The 24,314-nt window shown below is 37.5% G+C and overlaps 1 protein-coding gene across 3 annotated transcripts in view; it reads right to left on the bottom strand.

The window, feature by feature from the left end:
* Positions 1 to 1,763: 1,763 nt before the first annotated feature.
* LOC107566432 (acid-sensing ion channel 1) overlaps positions 1,764 to 24,314 on the bottom strand; it is a 168,444-nt gene continuing 145,893 nt past the window's right edge. For 2 of the 3 annotated variants that reach the window (XM_016251893.1, XM_016251892.1), the window contains 9 exons: positions 20,040 to 20,190; positions 16,644 to 16,771; positions 10,380 to 10,530; positions 8,375 to 8,431; positions 8,006 to 8,159; positions 6,097 to 6,188; positions 5,689 to 5,768; positions 3,274 to 3,375; positions 1,764 to 2,754 (listed from right to left, as the gene is read on the bottom strand). In XM_016251893.1, the coding sequence (XP_016107379.1) occupies positions 2,659 to 2,754; positions 3,274 to 3,375; positions 5,689 to 5,768; positions 6,097 to 6,188; positions 8,006 to 8,159; positions 8,375 to 8,431; positions 10,380 to 10,530; positions 16,644 to 16,771; positions 20,040 to 20,190 (1,011 nt within the window). In that variant the 3' untranslated portion in view covers positions 1,764 to 2,658. Of the gene's footprint in view, positions 2,755 to 3,269; positions 3,376 to 5,688; positions 5,769 to 6,096; positions 6,189 to 8,005; positions 8,160 to 8,374; positions 8,432 to 10,379; positions 10,531 to 16,643; positions 16,772 to 20,039; positions 20,191 to 24,314 lie in introns of all 3 variants that reach the window. The other variant, XM_016251894.1, reaches the window with a different exon arrangement.

Below are 24,314 nucleotides of genomic sequence, written 5' to 3'. Positions count from 1 at the left end.
TGATGTTAAACATGAACAACCTACTGACATCCACCTTAAAGCTTAATGAAGTAACAGTGAGAAGTTTGTAAAATTATGAATGATATTTATTATACCTTCATAGATAAATAGAACAGCCTATTATCTGCCGACTGCACTATCAGGCAATATGTATGTTTGTAGTAAAAAAACAGGAAAGAATAAGAGTACTAAGGAATCTGCTGATTATCATGATAACACTGATAAGAATATTTTATCATTCTTTAACATCACCTTTACATATCGGTGGTCTTGTTTGTGCTTTGATATGAAGTTTGCGACATTAACATACGTCTCTGCGAGTACAGAATTCAAATAAACAATAAGCTGTTAAAAGCACAGTTCAATTTTCATTAACAGAATCCAAATAAAGACAGAAGAATAACAGTCTCACACAAACAAACAAACACACGTACATACATACATGCACACATATGTACGCATAACTACAATAGTTAGCGTTTGTGACTGGTGTGCCGTACGAGCGATCGGTCTGATCCACCCAGCGATACAAACTCTTTGGTTTGTTACATTCCAGATCCTGGAAACGCTTTCACCCAGAAACAGACCACCAACACCACACAAATGATGAAACATTCGTCACAAACATTCTTGTTCAGTCACACCTTCATGCACACATAAACAATCATGTATTCGTAATCATGAATATTTTAAGTGTCCAAATATCTTTTGGGGACTTCCCATTCACACATTTCTTGTTAGTCATATATGCTAATTATACAACAGACTAATCCTATCAAAGGCACTAGCGTTGCACTTCAAGATCCTCATCAGAATGCACTGACGGTTGGGTTGTGCTGCCTGAAGTCGTTGGCAGTTTTCCCTGCATCTGCCATAGACGTTCCCACATCAGCACAGAGACGACAGAAGGAAATGACATTCATCAGTCATTTGTGATGTCCCTCACTTCCTTTAAACAAACAGAGCATGTTCTAAACCACCACAAGACCACATCGAGAGCCTGTGGGTGACTTTGGACCGTGCAGTCCAGTTATACGTGAACTGCTGTTTATATTTAATCATGGTTCTGTTGCCAGTAGGCCACTTTAATATACATTTTCCTGAGAAGAGTCGGGTCGGATGTCCTCCAACGATCTTGATGGATGTCTCACTCATGTCCTGTTCATCTTCGGAACACAATTTAAGATATTTTTGATTAAATGTGAGGGCTCTCTGACCCTCCCATAGACAGCAAGGTAACTACCACATTCAAGGTCCAGAAAAGTACCAAGATGATCGACAAAGTAGTCCGTGTGACACAAGTGGTTCAACTGTAAAGTTACAAAGTTACGGGAATACTTTTTTGCGCAAAGAAAACAAAAATAAAGATTTTACTCCACATTTTCATCTCTACTGCGTCACTTTGGATGCGCGTTCACGACCATGACGCGAGCGTGTGGCGGTGCCGGCGCTGACCCAGAGCCGCGCCACCACACGCTCGCGTCATGATACTGTTGTGAATGCGTGTCCACAAGTAGAGACGAAAATGTGGAACAAAGTCGTTATTTTTGTTTTCTTTTCTCATAGCTTCATAACTTTACAGTTGAACCACTGATGTCACACGGACTACTTTGTCGATCATCTTGGTACTTTTCTGGGCCTTGAACGTGGTAGTTACCTTGCTGTCTATGGGAGGGTCAGAGAGACCTCACATTTAATCAAAAATATCTTAAATTGTGTTCCGAAGATGAACGAAGGTCTTACGGGTTTGGAACAACACGAGGGTGAGTAATTAATGACAGAATTTTCATTTTTGGGTGAACTAACCCTTTAAAATAAAAAGTTTTGGCATTTTTAGATATTCATTTATACATTGATTAGTTTCTTTTTGAACTGTTGTATCCTTGATGTTCTCTCTAGTTTTGTCAGCTTGCTATTATTCTGGGGTCATTGAGAAATTGTATCCTCACAAGAACAGTAAAACCTGCACACGAAAACAAACTTTACACCATCTTCCAACACTTGTTTATAATCGAGGCAAACTTGGCGATAGTAATAATGAAATCTAAATAAAACTAAAAACATGCACAAGACGACCAGCATGCATTTACAAGATGAGACCTGTAACACAATGTCATATGGGACCTCAACCCTCCAGCATCCCAAAACCCCCCTTTTAACGCTTGTAATGGCAACATTTTTCGGGAAGTTACATTCTCGTGAGATACACTGAGGCTGAATCGATCCAGCAGATGGGACAAATGAGGCTACATACAGTGAATAAGCGCTATATCTACTGACCTACGTAAGCCACTGGTCTTAAGACAGTTTAGAGCCATCACTATGTACACAAAAGGCATCAGGGTCCAGCTGCAGAAAGCTATTCGATGTCCAGGTCACGTAATGTGTAATTTCTTAGACTTCAAGGAGTTTTGTTTTTGAGGCAGTATTTCCTTGAAATGTTCAAAAAACATCAAAAGTTTTCCATGGAACATTTTAGTGAAAATATACTTTTGTTGATCGGTACCATTCCTCTGATGTCTGGATATATCTCAAGACATGGTGGTTTTCTAGTGTGTAGCAGGTCCAGAAGGTTGTTCTGTATTGTCCGGTTGTGAATGGGGCCCGTACTGATGTGGTCAAGCTTTGGTTGTTCTCTGTCAGGCTCTTACTTTACGCTCAACAGGTGAAGTCTTCGAAGTTGCCCTGGCCAGGATGGTGAGGTAGCATGTTGGCTGGGTAGGTTGATGGGGTACCAAGGTTTTCACAGGGAGCCTGAGAGGAAAGATAGATATTCAGAAACTGCACAGTGTAAACTGAATACTTCCTACAATTAGGCAATAAGTAGCATGTGAAACATTACACAGTATGAAGCAATAACTATTTCAAACATGACCTGATTTTGTATATGTGAATTCAGCGAGTGGCATCCAGTTACCATCTCCAAAAATACAGTTGTGTAGAAATGTCTGAACTTTTGTCAGTTTAATCAAATAATAACTCAAGATGATGCAAAAAAACATAGCTGATATAACTACTATTTCTGGCAATGGAAGCTGAGCACGTTGCATTGTGGGATACAGCACCTCATGCAGTGTTCTGTGTTGTATAGGCATATAATGTAGTTGGTCTTCCGGTTAAAAAAAAACTGCATACTGTCCCCAGTAAACATACTGAATACTGCAGACATTACAGTATGAGTAGTATGACAGTATACTATTCTGGACATAGTCTTTACTGTCTGTAAGTATGAGTTTATCGGCCAACACAGATACTGATCTGATAGTTACTGACGTGACGCTTCACGTCATCCAGGCTGAGAACGGCTCCTCGCTCGTTGTTGCTGCTCCGCTGGTGTTTCTTCTTAGAACAGCGACAGAGTTTGAACTTGATCACCTTTGAAGAGAGAAAACAAACCCACAGTTAAAACCTGCTATTCAGTTCACACTATGATATCTGCTATGGATGGTCATGTGGAGAGCTTTTTTTTGAAGGTTTTGATCTTATTGGAAATCTTACTTGAACATCTGATATAAATCCAAAAAGCATGAAATAAATGTGATTAACAAGATCCAATGATAACTGCCGAAAAACATCCATTGTGAGATTAGAATGGCAGAAATGGATGCATGGAACTGAAAACTTGGGGGTTTGTAGATGTAAGTCTAGCCAAGTCCTATTTGCATCTTGTTTCCCCGAGTAAAGCACACATTCAAAAAATGTCCAGGAACTCAATTTTCTTGTCTCCAAATGCTGCTTTACTAGAGATTGACAGAAACAATATGAAGTAACAGATCTGAACTTGTAACTGGGGCTTTTCCCCCCAGTTCCCATGAGGGCCTCCTGACACACTGAATAACATGATGGATGGATGATGTATTGTTTGTTATTGGCTTTTGGCTGTCACGTACCAGAAGACAGTTTAAACCAGCCAGATTATACAAACACAAGTCCTGGAACTGACAGTATTTGTCTCTCATTTCCTCCAAATGATGCCAGCTTCCACCTGCCATATCTGACAGCCTGTCTTCCATCTGTGTCCTAATGTCACAGGCGTTACTCAGAGCCTGCCGTTGGGTCTGAATCAGACTCTAGGGACTTTTCACGTGGAGTGTCAAAATTGGTGCATTGCTAGATTTATTTATATTTTCCACAAAAATGGTTTTGGGTAAAGAACCCCCAAATGAAAGCATAATTCTGGGAAGATAATCACTAAAAATGACTTAAATGTCTCAGTTGCTAAATAATATATTCCTCATGCAAAACTGTCATACTGCTTCATAAGACTTGCCCAGAGCCTGGTCACTACTGTTAAGTTCTCCTAAAAGGTCTGTACATACAAATTGAAAATCATGAATCACTATGTAATGTGTGATTTTGGTCAGAATAAAATAAGCATATTGGGTGGATTCATATTTTTTTCTCTCTCTTTCTGATAAAGGCCCAAAAAACATCCCACATTTCTCCATTGGGAATGATGAGATAAATACAATAATTCTGTCAAGAATGCAGAAACTGTTTTCATAAAGCAGTATGAACAGTCTGCTAAACATCTCCTTTAGCATTCTACTGAAAAAAGAACGTCATTCATGTTTGAAACTACATTAAGGTAAGTCAGTTGTGACAGATTTTGCATTCTTGGATGAAATATCCCTTTTACATTTCATTATTTGTCTCTTTTATCTTTCAGCAGAAACACCTTGAATGCTTGTGCCTTTGCCTTTGTTTTCCAAAGGCTCATGTGAGTCTGTTGCGCAGAGGTGCAAGTCAGCACTTCCTGTAAAAGATCATGTGATCCGTTATCAATCACTGCCATACAGAGATACCCAAGGAGTGTCTGAGAGAACAGACAAGAAAAATAGCTCTCCTGGCACCGCCTCCCTGTTTTTAAAGTCATATGTCGTGATGCATTGCAGGATTGGGTGTTTGGCAAAGATTTTGCTGCCAATATAACATTAAGCATGCATATTGTGATGATTTATGACTCACGGCACCAGAGGTATTTTTCTATATTTTCAACATTTTAAAATCAACACTGCCATCTAAAATGGCCATATGGTCAAAATACAAAAACATACATTTGTCAAAAGGGGGAATAATGCTGCAATACCTTTTACACAACATCGCCCACCCAAGTGTGTGACAATATTCTTAGCAGACGTTGGGTTGATTAAGATGCTAATGACAGAGTGTCTGCATGCACACCAAAATTATTTCTTCATAATGCTCGAAGCACTGCATCTGCCAACAACATTGAGTCCTCGACTTGCTTTGAATAAGATTCTAGTAGTCTGCTTCTGCACTGTTCTGCTTGCCTGCCTGCTGGATTGCCTATCATCATAGCCGATGACAATTTTCCCCAATCAAGAGATAATTCCACCCTTCGCCTTAAGGTATTGATATCTCGAAAGCAATCCCATCCTGAGCAAGGGCTTGAAAGCTAATGCTATATTTACACTTTGTTCATTCAGATGCTGAGTGTGGCAAGGGGTCTCAAGTGGAAGAAAGCTTCAATGCTAAGAGAGCACTGCTTTTGTGAAGGTCATATTGAACACAATTATGGGGGAAAGGAGAATATGTGCCATTTTGAGTGACAGAAATTTCCACAGCTATCAAGTTTCAAGGTAATTATCTCTGAAGGGTCTTTAATACATTGAGAAAAGAGGAAATAACAGGTGCAGGTCTGGATTTGAGTCATGGAGGTCTTACCTCATACAGATAGTCAAAGAGCTCCAGGATGGTTAAGATACTGGCCCCGATGAACAGGCCCATCTGTCCGCCAATGTCACCTGAAACGGTTCAGTAATTAGCCACATAAACAAACAAACAAGCTTTTCAACATATTGTGCTTAAATGGATTGTAAAATTACAAGCTGCTGTTTGCAAACTTTTTTTATGTTCTACAACTTTATGGTCTTTATATTCTCAGTTTACAGCCACTATAAGTTAGTTAGACTTTCTGAAAAGTGAACAAATGACTTCTTTTGAGAAATGTGTTTTGTAAAAAATTATTATTTTACAGGGTGCCCACAGTGAAAGAAAACCTGGAAATATCAAAGGATAAAATGATTTCAAGGCTTGTGAATTCATCTCTTGACATAAGAAACCGCAGCTCACCAAGAAGGCCGGCTAACTCGTAGGCTTTCTTCTGCTCGATGGTCTCGTAGTTGAGGGCCTCGAAGAAGATGTCCAGCACCAGGATGTTTTCTCTAAAGGGCAGAACAGAAGGGAAAGGTGAGGAACCCCAACTGCATTTACTTTCACAACCCTCCCAATCTTTCACACCATCTTCCAAGCATTGATCCACAATCTGTCAATTTCACAGCATTTCATTCTCTAATCTTCCACTGCTGTAAGCAGATGGTTGGAGTCGAGCCAGCAGAGACCTCGGGCCATTTTAGACACAGCTGGAGTTGATTCTGAGTGTATCTGTTACGTTTTTGCCCATCAAGTAGTGGCACTTTAGACTTTATATCATATTGATATAATTTACTTGACTTCTTAGGAAAAAAAAAATAAACAATAAAAAAGTTTTTATTAAGAACATTCACTGCAGATGGTGAAAGTTTACATTTTTTGATCCCCTCTGAATACATATTAAATGTTTAATTAAGGTACAGATGACAGCTGCAATTATTTTATGAGTGTTTGCCCAAGCTCTTCAGAACCCAAAAACACTAAAAAGGTTAGCCTTAATGATTCTTTTGCAGCAGGTTTATCAAAGAATGCTAATGAAGTGCTACTCTAAAACCAAGTATCTTTCCCCTTTAAAACCCAGACATTACATCATCTGGGTTCAAAATGTCAGCATCTCAGCTTTAAATTAATACATAGCCCTACTACTATCAAAGACAAGTAGATAATAGCAGATTTATGATTATTTAGGATTAATTTCCTAAATTTAAGAAACCATGGCAGATATCTGATTTTGAACATTTTCACTGGATAGTCATCAATATTTTTGGGAACAAGCAGAAAACTAAATAGAGGCATTCAGCCGTTGCGTTTAGAAGATTAAATTCTCCCAAGGTCTTCAGTAACTTCTCTTTTCCTGTTCTGAATGTAAAATACTGCAAATAATTTGCAATTGTTCCACTTGACTTCTCTTTTCATTTTCTAAATGCAAAATACTGCAAATAATAGTTCTTCTCCATTTAGATCATGCAAATATAAGAAAATGGTTTCATGAAATTTTGATCAATTTTGGTCACTGTTTTGTGCATTTAGGCTGCCGTAATAATTTCCACAAATTAAAGTTTAAGTCAACATGGAACGGCACAACCAATTTCACTGAAGTAATAGTTAACACATCAGCTGAAAAGAAGAGTCATTTTATTTTGATAAATTAGGAACTAAATTTTTTCCTTTCCTGTATTTACATCTTAGCTTGTAAGTTTATACCTAAACTAGTATAATTGCCTGTAGAATACACAGCAAACTAAGAGGAGCAACTTTCTTGACCTCCCTCTGTAAACTTAATCAGGATTCGTGTTGTTCCAGATGGCTGCGGATGTGGAGACATTTCCTGACATTTCTTAGCGTGTTTGTCAAAGCAGTGATGTGTTACATGTCTGCCATGCTCTTGTCTGGTCTTTAAGCTGTTCAGATGATTGGCACTCTGGATCTTGCATGAGGGCAGACAAAGATCACGGTTAATTACTGACGAGGCACTAAACAGCTGCTAATCTGGACAATTAAACAACACTTAGGGCATAACAAAAAAACATAAATTACACATTTCTTGAAATTGGCCATTTTTTGTGATTTACCGAAGTCTATGCTTAAAACCTTTGCCAATTTGCATGAAATATTCATTGAAAACAAGTAATTTTCTCAATTATGTAAATATTTCTTATTTTAAGTGTCTGTATATATAAAGTTGAGCAATGTCAGATTAGCAAAACTGCTCAGTGTTTTGGTGTACCAAGTTTTCTGAGATATCTAGTGCAACGTGAGAGAAATATAAACCGACAAATGTCTTGTCATGGCCAAAACTCTAGGATTTGGACTTGAACCCAAGACTCACGCGATGTACTGCTCCGTCTTGTTGAACTTCTTGGCCAGGTATTTGGCAGAGGCTTTGCTGGGGATCTTGACGAAGGACAGCTCTTTGCCGTAGCGCGTCATGTTGCAGGGCGTTTCGCAAACACAGTAGTCATTATCTCTCTCCACCAGAAAATCTAGAGCCGGAGAAAAAGACAGAACATTTCTCTTAACCTCAAAAATCCTGGCTGGAAAAACAACGGGACAGATGAAGAAGTATAAAAAGGCCTGGGGAAGTGGGTGGTGCGGTTAGAAGTGGCCATAATTCCAGCTGTCCCATCATGGCCTCAGGTTCAGGAGAACTGGCCTCTAGATTGAAACGCTTTCAGAATGGAAACAGCGGATTTCTCACCTAGAGCGGGATCTGCACATTCCTTGTACTGTTCCGGAGTGCAATATGGAGCATCTCCTGAAGACAGAGAAACACAGCCTATAAGCAAAGAGGACTCCAAGCAACATATGCAATACAGTATAATTTTAGTTGCAACTGTAATTTTATAATTTTAAATCTCATTCCAGGTCATTTTAACCCCAAAATCTAAATAAGAAAACCAAACTTATTTTAGGATCATTAAGTTTTTTGCTTTTACAATTAATAACAATTAAGCACCATTACTGTATTGATTGTGGACATTTTACTTCTTTACATTACTTATTATTTTTAATGGTGATTTTTTTTCTGCAATAAGGTCATGGAAATCTTGTCTGGACACAGTGATTAATTCATTTATTGTCATTTTTATTTATTTAAACTACCACAAATTAGGCAGTAGGGCAAATTAATTGCCATAAAAATTTCAGTGCAATAAATAAATGTCTAAAACAGGTTTTATAATCCTCAAGTAAAGTTAATTCCTTAGTTTCCTTACCTAAAAAAATCTAATATATATATAAATTATGAAGTATATACACTATAATAGTATTTGTGCGGTCTTTATTCTGATGTCAACAAAAAGAGACAGGGATTTTTGTGACTTTATTACAGTAATGAGAATCTAATGAGAAACATCATAACAACATAATAAGAATAATGAGAATTACAAATAAACCCTGAAGTAAAATGCCCACACTCATTACACAGTGATGAGAAATGTGCTTAATTGTGATGCAAATAACAGTTCCTCTACAAAATAGACTCCATTTGCTTCATGTATAATGTATTTTCTTATTATTTGCTTTTGATTTTGGGGTGAAATAAGAACTGAACGTGTTTTTGTGTGAGTTACCCTTTAAGAAAAGCATGAGGATAAAGAACAAAAGATGTGCCGCAGAGAGAGAAGAACACAATGTTCTGGCTAAAGGTGAAATGAAACAGCCTCTGTCTGTCTGTTAATTAAAACGTGCCGTCGTGCATCACACAGTTGTTATCAGCTCTGAACATCTCCTCAAAAATCTGATTTCCTCTTTTAATTAATTTGATTAATCCAGGTCTTGAAGTTTCCTCGAATAGTTTAAGGAATCTTGCAGAGAGAGAAAGAGCGCATACAGTCGACGCTGAATGAAATACATGTCTAGACCACATAAGCAAATTAGAATGTTCTTGTAATAATAAACTAGTTTGCTTATCAACAAGGCTGTTAAAATCAAAGTTGGCTACAAATATCTAGTTACAGTAAAAAATGGTCTACAAAGCTACTGTCTGCGAAGTTGCTGTTGATTATAACGATGTTGTCCGCATGCAGTGCAGACAGCTTTGCGGATTATAACCAGAGCGTTCCAGATTTGTCACAGTGTAGATGGCACTGAAGATACAGCAAATCCCTGTTTGACGCAGTTCAGATCTAGTTAATGACAAAGTCTTTAGAGATCAGAGGGACGCGTTTCAAACGGACGCACAGAACTCAGTGGGGAGCTGGATCCAAACAGGGCTGCGTGAAACTGTGGTTTTCTACTTGAGGTTAAAATCCTCTTATTTTCAATAAGCCAAAAACTAGCAACTAGAATTTAAGCAAGACGACGTGCTAAACAGCTTTAAGGAGCACAGCGAGGGTTTAAAAATCACAGGCTTAAGAAGCAACAGCTTGAAAACATTTCATTCACCACAAGAATGAGCAATTAATTTAATCATTCATTAAATGACTGGTGGCCAGGCCGCACTAAATTAGTAGAGACACTAAAAAAGATGCGACTTTGTGGGAAATGAGATTCTCTCAAGTTTCTTTCATTGTAGTTACTAAGTTTAAGATTTAAAGGGTGTTTGAGAAATCAGGCTACAGAATAAAACCAAAATGATGAACTTCAGGACAAATATTTGTGCTTTGCCTTTTGGTGCTCACAAGAGAATAACACAGATAATTCTAGATCTATAACATTGCAGACATCATCATATCATATATCTGGTTCTGTCGATACAGTACCAGGCATGTGCACCATGCGGCAGTTGCAATTCTCCACCAGATAGCGTGTCTCACAGTCGATGCGGCAAGCAGTGATACTGTATGTGCTGAAAAAATCAGAGTCCATTGCTGTTGCCTTACAGTCACCCCATGGAGGAGGAAGATATGTCAGCTACAAGACAGAAAGAAATGATTATTCCATCACAAATCTAATTTAAACTACATTCAAAATGCAAAACAGCAACACAAATATCGCTCCTCATGTGGCATGCAGCAAAGACTCAAATCACAATGGCTTCCAAAAGAGTTTGACCGTAACGTGTTGCGAACAGTTTAACAATCTTAATCTAATAAGCATAAATATTCACAATTCTAACCATTTTATTGATCATTTTGAAATATTAAATAAATGATGGGAATTTATGTGGAGCTGTGTTGACATTTCTCTCAAGTTTTCAAACTGAGGTGCATTATTTAGTATACATGTATGGAAGAAATAAACTTTTTTTCTCAGAATTGCGAGTTTATATCAGGCAATTCTGACTTTATAACACGCAATTGCGAGTTTATATATCTCTATATAAACTCGTAATTCTGAGAACATATCAGTCCCCCCCCCTTCTCAAAATTGGACTTTAACGAGTTTATATCACACAATTCTGACTTTATAACTCGCAATTGCAGACTTGAGAAAAAAAGTCAGAATTGTGAGAAAAAAGTCAGAATTGTACGTTTTTATCTCGCAAATGTGACTTTATATCTCGCAATTCTGTGAAAAAAAAATAAAAATTCGCAATTTATTTTTTATTCAGTGGAGGAAACGGGCTTCCATATACATGTGATGCTGCAGTCAACCAAACAAATGATCTTAAAAGGCTGTGTAATGTTTCTGCATACATTTTGGAACAGCCTTTGCAAGAAGTCTATTTGGCACATCACTAGGTTTTGGACAACGTCATAATCCCTGAAGACACCTCACTATCAGCTTGAGAAATGCACACACACGTACACCACAAACAAATGCTGCACATGTGCTAAAAATACACACACACAAACAAACTCCAGACACAAAAGGTAAAGCAAGATAATGCTTTACATAACATTACTGCATGAATTCACTATCTATAAACTTTCTACTTGAAACATTAGAGGAATGTTTTAGGTTCAAAACAATGCAAGCTTCACCGACAGCATCTGACATGTTGACTTCGCTCTGAAAACTAGTAAGCTGGCAACATAGGCAGCATTTGAAGGCATTATAGGAGGATCCTCAACGTGAACACTGTTCTTGTTTTGGCATGTATCTAATCCCAGAATGCACGGCAACCAGCTCAGTGGAAAAAAGACTGTTAAAAATAGTTTAACATTATTATAAAGCAATTTTGCCCAACATTTGTGCATATTACGTATTTTTCCGCTAATTAGGATATTGCCTTGTTGGCGTGGCAACATGCTAATGTCACAGTGTTAATAATGCAACATTAATTGCGTGACACGAATGCCAGTGACTAATGAATCTGGCACATTCTATAGAAAGCCTCATTTACTCAAAGGTGTGTTTGCGAACAACACTGAATTAATTTTAAGAAAATAGCATTGTTGTGTGGACAGAGCAATACAAATTTCCCTGTTGAGTATTGAGTGGTGGATACACAAAATAATCAAACAAAACCACATTTTTGACCCAAAACCTATTGGTATGGTAACAGGCATTACAAATGGACTTCAGTTAACCACATATAAACATTATTCAGTCTTCAGCACAGTCTGAGAGTAGCATCCATTAGTAAATACAGTTGTCAGAGTGACAGACGGAGATGGATGCTAATCCTGTAAAAGCCAGTGACATTGAATCTTAGTGATGCCTCTAGAGACGCAGGCTTGATCTTTGTGTAAGAAGAAAATTAATGAGGGGAAATGTTACTGAAATCAATCCACTGCACATGGGAGACTCAGTGACCTCCAATTACAAGAGCAGAGATCCGTCTGTGCATATCAACCACCTTTCTGTCTCTTCATCCAGTCAGATCGTCTGCCCGTCTCTGACTCTTTATCGATCCCATACACCTTGATTTCGACTGTTCCTTTCAATCACTGAAACAAAGTTGCTGTTTTTATTTTATGATGTGGCCTTTATGAAAATTAAACATGGATTCCGAGAATCCTATAAATAAATAATATTTATTCCAGGCAGCAGGGTCGACCTCTGTGTCGTCCATTCCCTCTCATTTGAAAATCGAATCATGTTTGTGCTTGTGGGAGACCAAATTTATTCTTGGGTGAATCTCACAAAGCTGTACACATCATATCTCAGTCCAAAATCAAACAAAAAAACAGGAATTCATATTTTGAATAGTGAAAAAGCTTATTTTTATAACAATGATATTTTTTTGAATAGTGAAAATGAAGTATATTTTATGACAGTTTTTTTTTCAGTAATGTATACATCAGCAGCACTGTGGTAGCAGTGGACTCGTTTGGATTCATGGGCACCATCTCACATCACATCGACTCCATTGTGAAATAGGCCCATCAGAGGCTGTACTTCCTTCGTCAGCTGAAAAAGTTCAAGCTGCCACAGGTGCAGATGACACAGTTTTACTCAGCTGTTATTGAGTCGGTTCTGTGCTCTTCTATAACTGTCTGGTTTGGGTCAGCCAGCAAATCAGATATAAGAAGACTGCAACAGACTGTTAGGACAGCTGAAAGGATAATTGGTGTGCACCTGCCCAATCTTCAGAGTGAAGAAACGGGGAGGAAACATCATCACAGACCCCCCTCACCCCGGCAACAACCTGTTTGCAATTCTCCCCTCAGGCAGACGCTACAGATCTCTGTGCACTAGAACATCTAGGCATAAAAACAGTTTCCCCCCATGCCATCTCCATGTTAAACCGTTAACACAGAAATTACCACCTATCTTCTGCAATTAATTTCTTAATACTTGAGAGAGAGGCAATAATTTGTTTTTATGTAAATACATATACATATTTTTTATTACTAGTGCTGTCAAACGATTAATCGCATCCAAAATAAAAGTTTTTGTTTACATAATATATGTATATGTAGTGTTTAATTATGTATATATAAATACACACACATACAGTATATATTTTGAAAATATTTACATGTATATACATTTATATATTAATATTTTTATATTATATATAAATATATTTAATATATAAACATAACATATTTTTCTTAAATATATACATGCATGTGTTTGTATTTATATATACATAAACATACACAGTACACACACATATATTTTGTTAACAAAAACTGTATTTTGCGGATGCGATAAATCGCGATTAACTGTTTGACAGCACTAGTTTTTATGAAATGTATTGGAGCAAAAGTACGACATTATGCTTTGGAATGTAAGTAAAAGTAAAGGTTCTGAAAATAAAATACAGTACAAGACTGAAGTACAGTAACGAAGTAATTTCTTTATTCATGCTTTTGTCAGCCAGCAAATCAGATATAAGAAGACTGCAACGGACTGTTAGGACAGCAGAGAGGATAATTGGTGTGTACCTGCCCAACCTTCAGGACTTGTACAACTCCAGAGTGAAAAAATGGGCAGGAAACATCATCAAAGGCCCCTCTCACCCCAGCCTCAACCTGTTTGCACTTCTCCCCTCAGGCAGATGGTACAGATCTCTGTGCACTAGAACATCTAGGCATAAAAACAGTTTCCCCCCATGCCATCTCCATGTTAAACCGTTAACACAGAAATTACCACCTATCTTCTGCAATTAATTTCTTAATACTTGAGAGAGAGGCAATAATTTGTTTTTATGTAAATACATATACATATTTTTTATTACTAGTGCTGTCAAACGATTAATCGCATCCAAAATAAAAGTTTTTGTTTACATAATATATGTATATGTAGTGTTTAATTATGTATATATAAATACACACACATACAGTATATATTTTGAAAATATTTACATGTATATACATTTATATATTAATATTTTTATATTATATATAAATATATTTAATATATAAACATAACATATTTTTCTTAAATATATACATGCATGTGTTTGTATTTATATATACATAAACATACACAGTACACACACATATATTATGTAAACAAAAACTTTTATTTTGGATGCGATTAATCGCGATTAATTATTTGACAGCACTTGTAAATACATATGCATATTTTTATTTGTACAGCTGTATATACAGTAAATAATGCACAAATCTGTACAAAAATCTTCTGTTCCAGATGTATGCCACATATTTATTATTATTTTTAGTTTTTTCCTTAGTCTTATTTATTTAAATGTTCTTTCTGTTCTCGTCATATATCCATGTACCAAGAGCTCCTAAAAAACCACAACAAATTCCTTGTGTGTTTGCAAACATTCTGCGAATAAATATCATTCTGATTCATTACGATTAGGCACATTTTCACCACACATTGTCATTGCCAAAATGTGAACGTCCCATTATTCCCAAAAATTACTGTTATACTGTTAATGATTTGTAATTTGAATCAATATTAAAGGCAATTACTACTACCAAGATGAATGAATACTATTGGGGAACAAACACCAGTGACATTTTTCATCCACTGTCATGATCTTCTTTTACTTTTTGTATAAAAAATGGGTTCTCTTGGGTTCAACTTGAGACAGTTTGATATTGTGATATACTCTGAAAGCACGTGACCTGATACCATCTGTTCTTCTGAGACACCTGCATTGAGTACATGTCCCAGTCTTCACGTCTCTTTTTCTCTCACAGATGAGACGTCTTTCGAGGCGGGAATCAAAGTCCAGATCCACACGCAGGATGAACCGCCTTTCATCGATCAGCTGGGATTCGGAGTGGCTCCAGGCTTCCAGACGTTCGTCTCCTGCCAAGAACAGCGGGTACCAAATCATTGTTCTTTTTGTAAATTTCTTAATGCTGGACTCGTCTCAAAACGCACAGGACTGCGATTGTGTCAGTCTGTTGTTTAAGTGCTTGGTTTTGGTTTCTGCAGCTGCTTTTTTTTATGTATATTTGTTTTTAATACTTTAATGTGGAGGAACACACTCCATTTGTGAAAGTTCTGACTGGCATTCTGACATTATTTTAAAGCCAATAAAGCCCAGTTTCAGCCTTAATTCTCATATATATATATATATATATATATAGAGAGAGAGAGAGAGATTATTCATATTGTGTGTGTATATATATATATATATATATATATATACACACACAATATGAATAATCTCTCTCTCTCTCTCTATATATATATATATATATATATATGAGAATTAAGGCTGAAACTGGGCTTTATTGGCTTTAAAATAATGTCAGAATGCCAGTCAGAACTTTCACAAATGGAGTGTGTTCCTCCACATTAAAGTATTAAAAACAAATATACATAAAAAAAAGCAGCTGCAGAAACCAAAACCAAGCACTTAAACAACAGACTGACACAATCGCAGTCCTGTGCGTTTTGAGACGAGTCCAGCATTAAGAAATTTACAAAAAGAACAATGATTTGGTACCCGCTGTTCTTGGCAGGAGACGAACGTCTGGAAGCCTGGAGCCACTCCGAATCCCAGCTGATCGATGAAAGGCGGTTCATCCTGCGTGTGGATCTGGACTTTGATTCCCGCCTCGAAAGACGTCTCATCTGTGAGAGAGAAAAAGAGACGTGAAGACTGGGACATGTACTCAATGCAGGTGTCTCAGAAGAACAGATGGTATCAGGTCACGTGCTTTCAGAGTATATCACAATATCAAACTGTCTCAAGTTGAACCCAAGAGAACCCATTTTTTATACAAAAAGTAAAAGAAGATCATGACAGTGGATGAAAAATGTCACTGGTGTTTGTTCCCCAATTCCAAATAGGAGCAACAGTAATAACGACACCTTCCTTAGCAAACACCGCTAATTAAACCAAATTAATCTAAACTTAGAACCCAAAAGCATGACTACAAAAACTTGTCCTGGAATACATGACATAAAAATGTGCCTATCTCTCTCTCTCTCTCTATATATATATATATATATATATATGAGAATTAAGGCTGAAACTGGGCTTTATTGGCTTTAAAATAATGTCAGAATGCCAGTCAGAACTTTCACAAATGGAGTGTGTTCCTCCACATTAAAGTATTAAAAACAAATATACATAAAAAAAAGCAGCTGCAGAAACCAAAACCAAGCACTTAAACAACAGACTGACACAATCGCAGTCCTGTGCGTTTTGAGACGAGTCCAGCATTAAGAAATTTACAAAAAGAACAATGATTTGGTACCCGCTGTTCTTGGCAGGAGACGAACGTCTGGAAGCCTGGAGCCACTCCGAATCCCAGCTGATCGATGAAAGGCGGTTCATCCTGCGTGTGGATCTGGACTTTGATTCCCGCCTCGAAAGACGTCTCATCTGTGAGAGAGAAAAAGAGACGTGAAGACTGGGACATGTACTCAATGCAGGTGTCTCAGAAGAACAGATGGTATCAGGTCACGTGCTTTCAGAGTATATCACAATATCAAACTGTCTCAAGTTGAACCCAAGAGAACCCATTTTTTATACAAAAAGTAAAAGAAGATCATGACAGTGGATGAAAAATGTCACTGGTGTTTGTTCCCCAATTCCAAATAGGAGCAACAGTAATAACGACACCTTCCTTAGCAAACACCGCTAATTAAACCAAATTAATCTAAACTTAGAACCCAAAAGCATGACTACAAAAACTTGTCCTGGAATACATGACATAAAAATGTGCCTATAACAATAAATCAATGCAATAATGCTACAAACAAGGTCAACTTCAAAGAATAGATGATTGTAAATATTACTGTTACAAATATAACCAACAACAATCAAACTAGAACGTCAAAAATGAAATCAAAAACCGCTACGACAATAAGACTTCACTTTAAGTAAACCTGAATAGTTTTGTTGATAATTGTACACCTACACAAATACAAGCCTACCATTACCATTTTCGTTCTTTTTACATTATCTTCCCACTTGGTCCCAAAGTTTCAGAAAGGAATTAAGAATGTCCCACATCCAATATGAATACGAACGGCGCATAAGACCATAAAAATACGTAACAATTGTGGTAAAACATTGTGAATAATGCAACAAATGAGGTTGAGTTCAAACATCTGCAGGCAGATTATATGCACAACACAAATGAACAAACAGGAAATCGACATATTTCAAAATTGAGAAAGACATCAGACAATATAAAAACAGAACAAGCCAGAAACAAACATAAAAAAAACAGCTACACTGACAGGAAAAGTGATGTTTATACACTAGTCTCAAGACATTTCAAACAGCTTCACGTCTGTAATGTTTTGACATTTAGCCATGTGGCATCCTCAGACCGTAAACAGGAATAATCCTGAGGTTTAGAGACACGTCTCTATGGACAGCTAAGCAAACATTAGTGTTAGCGCAGATTATAGGCTGCGTCTGACACTGCCCGGCGTCATTTAAATACTTTAAATCAGTGCATTACAGTCTAAGTGCTGGCTTTCTCCCACAGCCTGCTGGATTTTCACATGGTCCACAGAGCTGTCCACATGTGACACTACTAATGACTATTGTTACAAATGCAGTTTCCAAGCACATCCTCTATGAGCACACAGAGGAGTTACGGATGTCTCCCACCTGCTGTATCACCATGTTTGTCTTTTAAACATCTGCTTAATGATAATTATCACACAAACAGGACAACATGAGGGAGATGATGCAGCCGGCCACAGTAAACTCAGATGCCGTTTCATGAACTGTATATTAGCAGATCATCTAGAGCATCATCCAGCACTCAGACAGAACAAACCACTATCAAAACCAGGCCTTGTTAAACTCAATCCCAGGTTTGCTACTTTAATGCTGACTAGACAGGCTTCAGGATTTTACATGGTATACTCTGGACGAATGTTCTTATTTGCATATTTACAAGACTGGACAAGTACAGGGTGAGAAGAGCATTCAGCCTGGGTTTAAATGATTTTTTCCATTTAAACCTTTCATTTAAATCTTGCCAAAATATGCTAGCACTCTGTACCACTTTGGTATAATTCAGGGTCAGCAGGGCTTTATGACCCAGGGTTAAAAGTAATGCTAACCCCCTTTCGAAAGTGTGACACATGGATTAACTAAGGGTTAAAATGATGTTAACCCAGGGTTAAGCGTAGTGTGAAAAGCCTTCGAGAGAAACAGTGCAGTACTGAGTTTCTGGATGAGTCTGGCATTGTCAAGACTTTGAGACAGCTGCTCTGTAATTACAGAGAAATCCAGTCAGCTGTGGAAGAGATTTCAGGACAGCGTTCACCCGAGTAACCAGAGAGCTGCTTGGAGGATGTGATTAGACACCGGAGACCTTCGAGTGCACCTGGCGATTTGAAGGAGCACAAGCAGAACTCTTCGGGAAATCACAGCATTAAAAAAACTATCTCTGTAAATGTCGGGTGTCGACACAGGCAGGTGTGCAGGGTTTCCCATCTACCCCCTCTCTCTTTTCAATTATGGCGGCGTAGAGAGGTTAAACTGGTCCCGCTGAGAGACAGATGCGAGTGAGGTTCACTTCTGGACGTATAGCATCACTTGTAATTGGCTTGCAGCTGTAATGCGTGTTTGTGTATTTGCTGTTTTCTGATCAATAGGATCCGGCCTGACGTCACCTTCTGCATTCTGAGTGCTCAAAACTGATTGAACTTTACTGGAAAGGTCACAGACATTTTCTCCTCACAGCATTCTGACCTTCTGCTGGCAAACATGTCCAACGGCTGCTGTTGTTGTTTACTGCGGTGTCGTGCTTGTTCAGTCTGATAAACTGTTCTGTTGAGTATTCATCTGGTTTCTATGGCAGTCTACAGCTCTGCTCCAAAACCTAATGAGCTCCCTACTTAGCATTTTAAGGCATTATAGGCATAATTGTAATACCTAATTTTGGCCAAATTCTTTGTTTGCGTCATTGTTGCAATCCCAGAATGAACTACAGTAAGCTCAGTGAAAACCCATTCAATATGGTGGAAGAGTCAAGACAAACAGTTTAATCTAATAAAAAAGACTTATTAGCCTATGTGTGTGCCAATATTAAAAACATGCTGACATCACACTGCATTGAAATCAATTGCGAATCGAAACGAGCATTTCAAATCAGTGTCTGTTTTAGTTAGGATGCTGCTAAGAAGTTTCTATGTCCGCTAGCAGCATTTTTATGGGTTTGAATCGATTCTGTCTCTTGCGGTGAGCTTTGTGACATGAACTGTTCATTCACAGTCCGTCTGGTTTAACCTGTTGATTATTAATAAAGACGGTGCCAGTCCAGCAAAGAGAGAATAATCCTAAACTAAACCCTCATAAGCAGATTACTGACATTTAGACGGCTCAGGTAATGCTGATTTCATGCAAATCTGCCTGGAGGAATAGGTGGAATCCCAAGAGTTTCAGCTGGCATCATTTGTGTTTGGATTCCTCTTGGGAACCAAGAGTGTAAAAAAAAGAGAGATCTGCTGGATCTTTCATTCCTCAGAAGACTGAATGGATCCAGCTTTGTCTCAGATGTTTCTCCTACAGTTCTTTATGAGAAATAAAATCAGACACAAATGAAGCAATTGTTGGTTAATATTATGGGATCTCATCAAAAACTGAGAAGAAACGTGAGATTACTAGGGTTAATGAGACGTACCAGTCTCTCCCCACACAGGCAGATACTCGTCCTGCTGGATATCCAGCATCAGCTCCAGCCCATTTCCCATCCCTCCCTTCATGGTGATCAGCAGTGGCCGCCCGTCCTGTCCAGAATTGAAGGTGTAGCATTTTCCATAGCGTGTGAAGATCTGGGAAAAAATAAAGAGTCTTTGAACAATTACGGTTTTCAATGATGGATGACTGTCAACTTCCTTTGAATAACTTAAATCTATTAAAATCAAACTTATACTAATGCTAAATATAATAAAAGCTCTAATAATACTAATAAAAAATATATATATTAATATTTGTTCACCTAATATCAAATATCACTGGTATAGTGCTTTACCATGCATATTAAGTGAAATCAGTGTCATTCTTTTCAGCAAAAACATGCCTCATTCAAATTAGGCTTATTATAGAAATTGCCTTAAAACTCAGTGCTATTTGTCTGATGAAATTAACATTGCACCTTTATCACTTGCAGAAAGCTTTATGTTCAAAGGCATGTTTAAAGATTTTCTACTGGGGATCACAGCAATATGATTATCAAATGATGCTGAATAAATCAATCTAGATATAATTAAGCAAACAGAATATTTCTGAATGCCCTTTATACATCTTAATAGAAATGACCCAGTTGCACTTCCAGCTAAAATCACAGTCGTTCAAGTCAATTTGTTTGATAAATTATAGAGCGTCTCTAACTTGTGACGTGATCTACACTGGGGCAGAGGGGGCTCATCCAGCCAGTCTGAATTGAAACTGAACTAATGGACATCTAATCAGATCACAGACAGCAGGATATGGAGAGCATGGCGCCTCAGAAACACAACCGCTCCTCGCTGCGGAAAACCTGATTACAATCACGGACAAATGAGAAAAATTCACAGAGGAAATGAAATAGCACATCTTTAGAAAGCTTAATAACACTATAAAAAAATGGCAGCGGCTGTCCAGGGAATCACATCTCAGAAAGAAACGCAACATGTGTCTGGATACAGACAGCCGTCTCTAGCGCTTTCTCTTTGAGAGAGAAACCTCTCAATGCCAATGAAGGATGTGTCAGATATCAGTTGGCATTTGATGAAATACTGCAGACAGACAGATGAATGGTTGATTCAGTCAATGCACATGCACTTATTCACAGATGGAGCACTTATATAAATACACATCCTGGCAAAGATAACTTTATTACAAGCTTACCGTTGTGAATCGAGCTAAAGGCGATAGTTTTGAACACTGGCTGGTTATGTACTTGCTCAAAAATGGATTTTGGATCATTTTTTAAACAAAAAAGTTACGGACTGCAGCTTTAAGGCTAACATATTCCTACTAAAAGCCAAAAAAACATCCATTTTGATTTCATGGGAACTTTAACCAACGTGAAAAGTTGACAAGCAGAACTTACAAACAAATGCCACAGATAACCACAGAAAAGTTTGCAAGGCATAACAAATGCATGTGCATGATCAAAAAATATAAAACATATCAATGACAAAGTAAAGCAAATGATAATTCTCTACTGATGCCAGGCCAGTGGACCATCATTACTGATGAGACCTCATTGTTGTCCATGCCTCAAAACCTTGTGTGTTGCTAACCTAGACAGCATTTTGGGGCATTAAAGAGGCACATAAGATGCCCAAAAGGAACATCCACTATAATGTTTTTAAAAGCTCTTGCCTTTTCCAGACAAACATATTTAAAAGCATCAGAATAATTGTTCCCTTTTGCCATTACCGACAATAAGTGTTCCAGAGCTGCTTCTACATCTAAACTACTCCTGATGAGATAACAGCGTCTAAAGCGTTTAGCTTTTAAACAGACGCAAGGCTGTTGCCAAGACAAGAGAGTTGCTGTGGTAACCGTGGCAACACAGAGTAGTTGGTTAGGGTGGCGTTGACCTTGGGATGCAGGAGAGTCGATGCTAGTGGAGTCTTTCAGAGAAACTTCACAATGAAGTCCCCTCAACAAGGCCATCGGTCCATTGAGCACAGATAAGTGCATGTTATTTTGAAAGAATGGGCCTTCACGGGCACCTTTATACGCTAACGGTGCTTTAGAAAATATTTACAATATGCCGTTCTACCAGGAATATGAGTCAGAAACACACTGTACATGCCTGACTGGAGTATTTTTCTAGTTATTTTGAGGACAGAAAAACAGTTTATTTGTCAGAATTTATAAAAAGGTGTACTTGAAATACCTTGTGTTTGGGGTTTAAACACATTACTAACCCCTAAATGAGAGAGAAATTACTAAAACAACACTACCTAATAATATATTCAAACGGAGCGCTAAGGTGTGTTAAATTATTAGTGCTAAAGCTGGGCTACCGAGTGTCATTAAGCATCTTGTGTGCCTCTGTTGCTTTAATACAAGAGAACTGCCTCCACTGGGGCTGAAGACATCAATAATATATTATCATTTCTGCCCTTTGTAACAGGACTTTATGAAAAATGAAATTACTTTAAAACTTTCTGGCCGCTGAGGGGAGTCTGAAGGAGCGAGGCACTCTGATCTCCCAGTAGGACACTGTCAGTTGGCAGACTCTGTTCAGAGACTCAGTTGACTGGAAAAGAATCACAGGGGAGGAGAGGAGAACTTACAGCCTTAATCAGCGATTTCTTTGAAAATAAAACCAGCCACAAGAACTTAAAAATGCACTGAAAAATGGTCACGTCATCTTAAGAACTGAATAAATGTTATGCAAGCTGCATTCAATTCAGTGCCCCAAATTAAATTATTTCCACATGTGCCAACATTGAGTCAATTGAGAATATGTATTAAATAGTATTTTATGGCAATGAAGCTGTATTATTAAAAATAATATTAAGGAAAAAAATCATTTTTGTGCAAATGCATTAGACATTAAAAACTAACAATGAACGATCACTTTACAGCTTTCATTAATGTAGATTAAAGTCACTATTGCACAACTTTATATTAAAATATATTAGTATTTACTAATCTACTATTTTGACGCAATATTTACAATGAAGCTCGTAGGCGGCTATAGTAAGGGCCGTGACATTTCCAGAACAGGAGCCAAGTGGAGCAAATCACAGGCCAGCTAACCAATCACAGCACATTTAGTCTTTCAGAAGGCGGGCCTTCATTTGATACAGGAACTATTCGAGCCGTTCATGCCAGACTGAGGAGAGAGGTGTTGTAATAATGTAAAATATGTGAAAAATAATGTGTTTTTCGAACAACCTAGTATGAGAGCCTGTTCTAGTACACCCCCAAAACAAAATCAAGACTTTGTAAAAGAGCATAATAGGACTCCTTTAATATATCACACATTACATATTTTTTCTTAAATATATACATGCATGTGTTTGTATTTATATATACATAATAAATATACACAGTACACACGCATATATTATGTGAAAAAACTTTTCTTTTGGATGCAATTAATCGCCATTAATCATTTGACAGCACTATTATTTATATAAATGGATCAAAATGACAAATGCTGTAATAGTTTTCTTCTTCTGTAATAGTTTTCTGTTAGATCATGCATTGTGTTAAACTAATGTTTACATGCATAAACCTATTGTAAAAGGTTACAAGATTTATATATTTGTAACAAACAGCACAGCTATACAAAACTTGTTATTTAAAAAAAAAATTAAAGATCAGATGGTCATTGTTTTATTTACTTTACAAATATAACTACATATTTGGTACTTGGTGTGAATTTTGGACACTGGACGCATCTATAGTCAGGTGTCCTAAGTACTTGACTTTTATTATTAGAAACTATCACTGAAACACACATATCTAATGAAATTCATAAGCAATTATTGTAAAAGGTGAAACGTGATCTGTCCCATTACTGGTGCCAGTATTTTAATATCCACTCCTAAAAACCAACATATTAATCAACGCAGAAACAGGGTATAAACAGATGCAAAAGTCTATCATGAAATATGAAGAGTGTGGAAATGCTGACAGATGATTTTGAATTCCACATTGTTCTTTCTCATGCGACCCGAGACATAAAAAAGCTATTAATTATTTATTTATTTAACGCTTTCATCCACATGCCTGCAACTCCTCAAAGCAATTTCACAATCCACCTTACGCAGCAGGGCTAGAAATAGAAGACGATACGTCACTATTAGCTTCCACTTCACCGTGATAGGAGGAAGACTGCTGAAGACGGCGCGACTCTGGCGTCTCGCGAGCGAGACTGATATACCCATCACTTCCGATCAAGATCAGCGCATTGACAGTTGTGCCTTCTGAAATGAATAATTCA

This window comes from Sinocyclocheilus grahami, unplaced genomic scaffold (assembly GCF_001515645.1).
Source record: "Sinocyclocheilus grahami isolate Dianchi unplaced genomic scaffold, SAMN03320097.WGS_v1.1 scaffold1075.1, whole genome shotgun sequence".
Classification (NCBI taxonomy): Eukaryota; Metazoa; Chordata; class Actinopteri; order Cypriniformes; family Cyprinidae; genus Sinocyclocheilus; species Sinocyclocheilus grahami.
Note: the sequence above shows the minus strand (reverse complement) of the source record. Positions and strands in the feature narration are given on the sequence as shown.